The sequence below is a fragment of the Mytilus edulis genome, unplaced genomic scaffold (genome assembly GCF_963676685.1).
Source record: "Mytilus edulis unplaced genomic scaffold, xbMytEdul2.2 SCAFFOLD_1954, whole genome shotgun sequence".
Classification (NCBI taxonomy): domain Eukaryota; kingdom Metazoa; phylum Mollusca; class Bivalvia; order Mytilida; family Mytilidae; genus Mytilus; species Mytilus edulis.
Window position 1 is genome coordinate 11,290 of NW_027267947.1, and position 7,666 is coordinate 18,955.

General features: G+C 35.0%; 1 protein-coding gene across 1 annotated transcript; it reads left to right on the top strand.

Moving 5' to 3' along the window:
* The first annotated feature begins 416 nt into the window (after window positions 1-416).
* Window positions 417-2,531, top strand: LOC139506285 (uncharacterized). Its single transcript, XM_071295427.1, has 3 exons — window positions 417-589; window positions 898-1,075; window positions 2,076-2,531. Exons 1-3 carry the CDS (start codon window positions 440-442, stop codon window positions 2,333-2,335), a joined length of 588 nt encoding a protein of 195 aa, XP_071151528.1. The 5' UTR covers window positions 417-439; the 3' UTR covers window positions 2,336-2,531.
* Window positions 2,532-7,666: the final 5,135 nt, after the last annotated feature.

Consider the following 7,666-nt stretch of genomic DNA (forward strand, 5'->3'; position numbering starts at 1 on the left):
GGCATTTATGAAGCAAAATTTTCAATTGGCATTTATCCGTTTCATATCCGTTCATCATCCGTTTTATCCGTTATACGTCCGGTATGAATCCGTTTCTCATCCGTTCAACATCCGTTTTATCCGTTAAACGTCCGGTAGAAGTCCGTTGGTGAATTTATCTTCCAGATCTCCAACAGATGTATAACGGACACGTAACGGATACAAAACGGAAACGAAACGGACGAGTACCGTACAAAACGGACGCCTAACGGACGTTAAACGGACATTTTATACGTTGGACGTCCGTTCAAAGTTTTGAACATGCTCAAAGTAATAGGTGCATATTATAATATTTGTTTACCTGTCATGCAATAAGACTATATACTTTGAAGACAATTTATTTGTTCAGAATTAAACCTATGTATATAGAGTATGAACCTATATGGCACTGTAACGCTCTATGTGTATTTCAGCCCTTAGTCTTCTCCAAAACGGCAAGCTGCCTCGAGTGTTCAGCCCTGAACTCACTGATGAAGTATTCAACGGAGTTGCACCAAGGCAATTTGTAAAAGATCTGAGATCTGGACTTGATGCTCTCGGAATTTATGAGGTACCCTTATTTTACCCTTGAAAGTCATTATAAAAGTTACAATATACAAGCAGGGGCATCATTTGTTTCTAATTCATTGACTCATTCTTGAATTAATTTATTTCTATTTGATTTTGATAAGATGATACATTTGTAATAGTAATGAAAAGGGTTATATGAATGCACCAAAGATATTTCTCTTGCACAATGGACTAATAATGTAAAGCGATGTACCGGCAGGTCTTAAAATTAGTTGTTTCTAATCCTATACACTATACTATCCTTTATGTCAAGTACTATTTGTAAATATGGTTTTTTTTTTTCAACAGCTGGCAAAGAAACTTCCATGTTTAGTGCATCTGTTTACACCAGGCGCACAACATCCACTCACAGTGAAACAGATTACCCACCTGCTACAACCACAGTTTAGTCCTAATGGCTCCAACAGGAGGAAAATAGAGTCAGGAATGTTTGCAAACTTCATAAAGTATATGCGTGAAGTAGCAAGTAAGTAGCAATTAAAGCCTGTGTATCTAAATAGTATCGTCCCGTCAAAGAAGTAGGTTTAAACAAGAAGATGCGGTGTAACTGCCAATGAGACAACACTTCACAAGAGACCAAATGACACAGAAATTAACAACTTTAGGTCGCTGTACGGCCTTCAACAATGAGCGAAGCTCATACTGCATAGTCAGCTAAAAAAAGTCCCCGAAATGACAAATGTAAAACAATTCAAACAACGAGAAATCTAACGGCCTAATTAATAAGTGTAAAGACGTCTTAATTAAACAGTCAGAGAAAAACATGACTTTGTGTAATGTCAAGATACAGTTATCGACAGATTGTAGATCCATGAATGTGCATATGTATATAACAATAATAGCAAAGGCGAGTTAAGAGGAGGCCCAGGGTCCCGGGTCCCCCTTATCCGCGAAAAAAATTGGTTACTTATATAGGGATTCACTGAATCATATGTCAGATATGTTTATCTTTTAGTGTTCACATGGTTAATTTGAACAGTAGAAACATTTCTTCATTTTTTCTTCTTCATAAAATACAGAATCAAACTTTTTTCTTCAGAATCCCCATCCATAGATGAATGGTGGGTGCATATACTAGTATGCCCGTGTGACCCCAAAACTGATACCGCAATTTTAATTCAAAATATAATAAACATTTACAGAAAAAAAAATATTGACTCCCTATATGGCTATATTCTGATCAGTTAAAACATGAAAAGCTCATTACTTGCATTATTCTAAAGATCGTTCCCCTTTACCCATTGTTATACCAACTGCAAGGACGACGTTATAGCTATAGAAATCAGGATAAAATATTAACACCAAAGTTCATAAGCTTTTCATAGTCAGCTACTTGCAACAAGGACCAAATACAAAACAATTTCGAATGCTTCAAATAAGCGTACGATTTAAATATGGTGCTTATATTCTTTAAAAGTAGTTGAACAGTATTAAAATACAAATGTATTCATAATTTTATTTTTTAGGTGGTCGCAGAGGCGCAGTAACTCTACAGAACATCCTACAGTTTGTGACAGGGGCAGATGAGGAGCCAGTCCTTGGATATGCAATTAAGCCTTCCATTGAGTTTGCCCTCACTGCGACATCATATCTTCCAACATCAAACACATGCATCAACAAGTTAAACTTGTTTATTCCAGAGAATGGGGATGACGTGCCCACAACTGAAATATTATTTGGGCTATTTGATTATTCATTCTCAAATAACTACTTTGGTTTGCAGTGAAAAATTGTCAACAAACAAAGTTTTTGTCACTTCATTTTAAGTGTGCATGCAGTTGCACTCTATTGTTTACTTTCATTTTATACAATTACAATTTAAGAAAAACTTCGGTACCTTTTAAATATATTAAACTCCCAGTACAAATTTAATGGAAGCCAGGAGTTGTTCATCATTGATGTCTTCGTTTCATTAAATTCAATCAAACGTTTAGAACATGACTTTTTCTTGTATATATGCATAGTATTATAATGTTTGATTTTGTTCTGCGACTGTAGATGGATATATAATTGCTTTATTGTCAGGCTGCTGGTTTTAAGTTTTTAAACATGTTGAAATCACTAGGAGACCTGAATGTGTTATTTGCATAATACGTTTGGAAATATCCTAGTGCTATCATGGTATTTTCTCATATTCGCTCTTTTTCTAAAATTGAAAACGTTAAAGAGGAAATATAAATGGACATAGCGACCGTTTATTTCACTTACTGGTGTTGGTGGAGTCAATTGCAGTTAATTTCTCTCATTCAAAACATAATGATGACAGGATTAACTAGATTTTTTATGTTTCAGTGGTGCAAGGTTTAAAACATGTCAACAGAAAGTCTGTATTTCTGCCTTTATCTCGAATTTAATACGGTTTTAGTTGTAGGTCTGCATGATAAGCCCTGCCCATGGTAAAATTTGAGTACATGTTGTCAAACTTAAAAGATGTTGTGTACCACGAGTGATTTGGTATTCAAGTGTTATACTCAGACATATTTGGCAATAGGAACGCCGTTGTATTGAGAGTAAAGACAGTGCATTAGTTTCTTATAAACACATGTATGGCAATTTCAACTAAACTATATGCTCAATTTTATTTTGTTGGATTGTTAAATATAAAAATTAGCTGTGGATGGTCCCCGATTCACAAATTTATGGGTTCAGTGTTAGATGTTCTAATAATTAAAACAAAAAACTAGACACTTATTTCATGAGTAACATGTTTGATACTTGAGCTTTTACAGCAGTTCAACGCTAGAATGGAGAATGAACAAGACAACATATTCACCATGGGATTAATATCGCTTTATATCAATCATAACACTTGCATCAGAAATATGTAAATATGATATTCTAACAAATAGTTAATGATTGACAGACGGACAGTCAGAATTTATACGAAACTATGATTGAGAATGCCTAAGGCTCTTTCATATATGTCAATTCCAAATTCCACAGATTCCCAGTTTTCAGGACATTCGGTGACTAATCGACGCATGCATTCACTCGAAACATCATTATCTACCGGTTGGAGAGTGGGTCTCTGATCATTTTGTTGTTCAGTGGTATAATCGAACGCCTCTTCAAGAGTTGTCATATTATCTACATTTACTGGTGGTGTATGGGAATTGAGCAGACCTGCTGTAAATAAGCACATAGGCGACTCATTCACTGTCCTTATTTTATGATTATTCCATGCATCTGTCCACATTTTCAAATGGGCGTTTATTTTGCTCATATACACGTAATGCAGCGCAAGTATATGACTGAAATTTAGAGGGTCAAGTATATGTTGTTCCTCCATAAAGTAAAACAGATCATAAAAAAACGAAAGCACACCCTCGAATATGTCTCTCCATAACCTTTCGATTCTTTGATTATGTGTGCTTTTTCCAACAAGCATACTAGATTTGTTTCCACGAGCTGTCAACATATACTCGGCTACTTTTAAATTCTCAAGTCCTTGATCTGAACGTACTCTCATAGGTATTCCATTATTTTGTACACCAAACTGAAAACATGAAAATATAGTTTCTGCCCTATTGTTGTCTACACAATTTAGAAATACAACATATCTACTGAAACCATCGATTCCGCCAGAAATTACAAAGTTCCATCTGATCAGCTTGTGGTTGGTGTCGATGTGCCAGAGATGATTTGGGGCAGGAACACTATAAACCCTCCTGTGCAATCGCCTCTTTTTTCGCTCTTCCGTCCCATCACTGTCGACTCTCCCCAGTGCATCTCGTATGCGAGATCTTGTTACCTACAAGATAAAATTGTAGAGAATGGAAACGTATAGTTTTTAAAAGACAACAACCAAACAAGAGATAAAATTGAGAAAGGAAATGGTGAATATGTCAAAGCGACAACCACCCGACTATATTTCTTGGTTAAGTGTCATTGCCATTTTATTATCTGAGAAATTGACCTACACGTAAAACTTAACCAATAGTCCAAGACGGAAAACTTAGATACGCAAAAACTAAACCAGGTCACTCAAGCGTGAAATTTAGGTCACAATGAACAAATAAATAGTACACTCTGTTGTACTACCCATTATATATTCAGTTGCCATTTATCATTACCACATGTATACCATATATTGTAACTGAGAAACATATATAAACGCTAAAACTAAGATCGGGATGGACGGACGGATGATAAAGGGTAAATCTATATGCTCCTTTTACTAATTGAATAAGAATGGAAACACCAGTTGTGGTCACCAACATCTTTAAAACACGTATATGTTTTTGTCATCAAAAATAGAAGGTCAGAATCAAAATTAAAGTAGATTTTTGAGACCAACATGTCTGCTCTATAAAAAAATTCATTCGGTAGAATTTCACGAATACTCTCGATCATAACGTATGGCACGAGCCAATCTTTGCTATTGGTGAATGACCATGTTCTAACTATCGATGGGGTTTGAGAGTGATGTTTTGTAAAACCAGGGCCAGATCTCTGTACTTGGATAAATTAAAATATAATATTTTCCATAAGAACCGTCTTTTACTTTATTTGTACCTTTATTCCTTTTGTAACCAACAGCTGTCTCAGCATTTTTTCACCACAACGAGGAAATTGGAGGGTGGTTTCTTCCAAAACTTTGTCTAAATCATCATCATCAATATCGGTGAAAGAACATGATGTCAACCCATAATGTGTCATCCTGCGATATATAGTTCTTTCAGAAACAGCTAACAATTTGCTTATGTCTTTAATAGAAAACCCACGTTCTAACAGATTTTCCAGAACAGTCTGGGATATCTCATATTTTTTTCTTGAATCTTTCATTTGCATAGGTGCAGGATTCCCGAATTTTATGCATACCACACGTAATTTCATCATATCAGACGAACTGACAAGACCTAAACACTGTAGGTCGTATTTAGAAAGTTTGCATACAATGCTTGGTGTGATGTTTTCTTCGTCAAATCTTTTACAAAGGCTCTCTAAGCCTAGCTTGTGTAAGATGTCCTCCATTGTGTTTTTATTTGTTTAAATGCAAATGGCGACTTTCATATCATTTATAGAAAAATTAAAGTAGTTTACATCATGGAGATGACATTTTACATGACGTATATAAGGTGACGTTCACAACACGTAATGCAGTTCTTGCATCACGTACTGCAATATTCACATCATATGTACTAAAGTATTCGCATCATGTACAAAGGTTTTCACGTAAGGACAGATTCGCATCATGTAATAAAACAATCACATCACGTAAAGAAGTTTTCACATCATGTAATAAAGTTTTCACATCATGCAATGAAGTTTTTATGTCATGTAAAGAAGAATTCACATCATGTAAAGAAGGATTCACATCATGTAAAGTAGAATTCACATCAATATATTACCTTTGTCACGAGGAATGCTTGGTTTCATGCTGAGATCGATTTTTTTGTGCAAAGAATAAAATGAAAAATATGCGGGGTCACTTCAGATCCATATATTAGGTTATAAAATTGAAAGTCGATTAACACCTTGGCCATGTGGAATCCTAAAGTTGGACCTTGTACCATCTCACCAGATGACACTTGATAACCAGATGCTCCGCAGGGGCGCAGCTTTATCCTAAACAGTTGGAACCAAAACACCCAAAATCAATCCCAACCTTCCTTTTGTGGTCATAAACTTTGTGTCAAAATATCATTGATTTCTATTTACTTAAACTAAAATTATAGTGCGAAAACCTAGAAAATGCTTATTTGGGCCCTTTTTGGCCCCTAATTCCTAAACTGTTGGGACCAAAACTTCCAAAATCAATCCCAACCTTCCTGTTATGGTCATAAACCTTGTGATAAAATTTCATACATTTCTATTTACTTAAACTAAAGTTATAGTGCGAAAACCAAAAGTATTCGGACGACGACGACGCTGATGCCAACGTGATACCAATATACGACCAAAAAAATTTCAAGCGGTCGTATAAAAACTACCGTTCTCTTCTTACAGTTTCTGATAATGCATGTGTTAAACGTGGTCGGACTGTTGTCGCTTTGACACATTCACCATTTCCATTCTCAATTTAACCCTGTTTTGTATTAGATACTGGTGCATACTATACACCAAGGTATTACAGTTAATGCAAAGGAGTAGAATTAATAATCAGGGGGTGTGGCATTCAGCAAATTGGTCTTATTTTATGGTAGATCACGAACAATACAGTACTCTGTCACTGTTCATAAAATTTCATTGATATTTGGAAACTTTTTTTTAATTTAACTTGTGTTCTGGAAGAACCTTATTTATCATATCATTCATTAACTAATGCTTTGACAACGTTATAGATGTCAACGAAATTTAAAACTCCAGACTGTATCCTAATAAAGGCATCGCATCAAATTTAAACGTTTGGCGCACGTTTAGTCTACAAAAAACTCATCACTGACGCTCGAATCAAAAAAGGTTGTAGAAGTAGAAAAGTATTTAGGACCCAAAATTCCGAAAGGTTTTGCAAAATACAGCTAAGGTAATATATTCACGAAATATATATTCCTAACCATTTAGAAAAAATAAAAGTTTTGTAAACCAAATTTATAATATCATTAGTGCACTGAAAAAAAAAACCCAACTTACAACACCAATGATTTATCTTACTATTCTCAAGATGCTGTTCATTGCATGGATACGTTTGTCAGTTAGATAAGTTCTGTGAATGTTTAACAAAAAACGTTGATTTAAAAAAAAGAAAATAACAAAGAAGTTGCTTTCTTTAAAAAAGAAAAAAATGAAAAGCATTACGTGAACTTATCCCGCTGACTGGTCACCAAAAGATTGTAGCTAAAGTTTGTTTTTTAATTGAAATAGATCTAATTGACTGTGAATAGAAAAAAGATAATGATGATGTTAAAACACCAATATTTTTTTTTGTGTGTAATATAAATTGAGAAAGGAAATGGTGAATATGTCAAAGCGACAACCATCCGACCATAGAGCAAACAACAGCCGAAGGCAACCAATGGGTCTTCAATGTAGCGAGAATTCCCGCACCCGTAGGTGTCCTTCAGCTGGCCCCTAAAATATGCATAATAGTACAGTGATAATGGACGTCATACTAAAC

Excerpts from the sequence above, each read along its gene's own strand:
- LOC139506285 (XM_071295427.1), top strand. The coding sequence starts at position 440 with ATGTGTATTTCAGCCCTTAGTCTTCTCCAAAACGGCAAGCTGCCTCGA. Across the intron at positions 590-897 it reads ATGCTCTCGGAATTTATGAG|CTGGCAAAGAAACTTCCATG; the intron begins GTACCCTTATTT and ends TTTTTTCAACAG. Across the intron at positions 1,076-2,075 it reads GTATATGCGTGAAGTAGCAA|GTGGTCGCAGAGGCGCAGTA; the intron begins GTAAGTAGCAAT and ends TTTATTTTTTAG.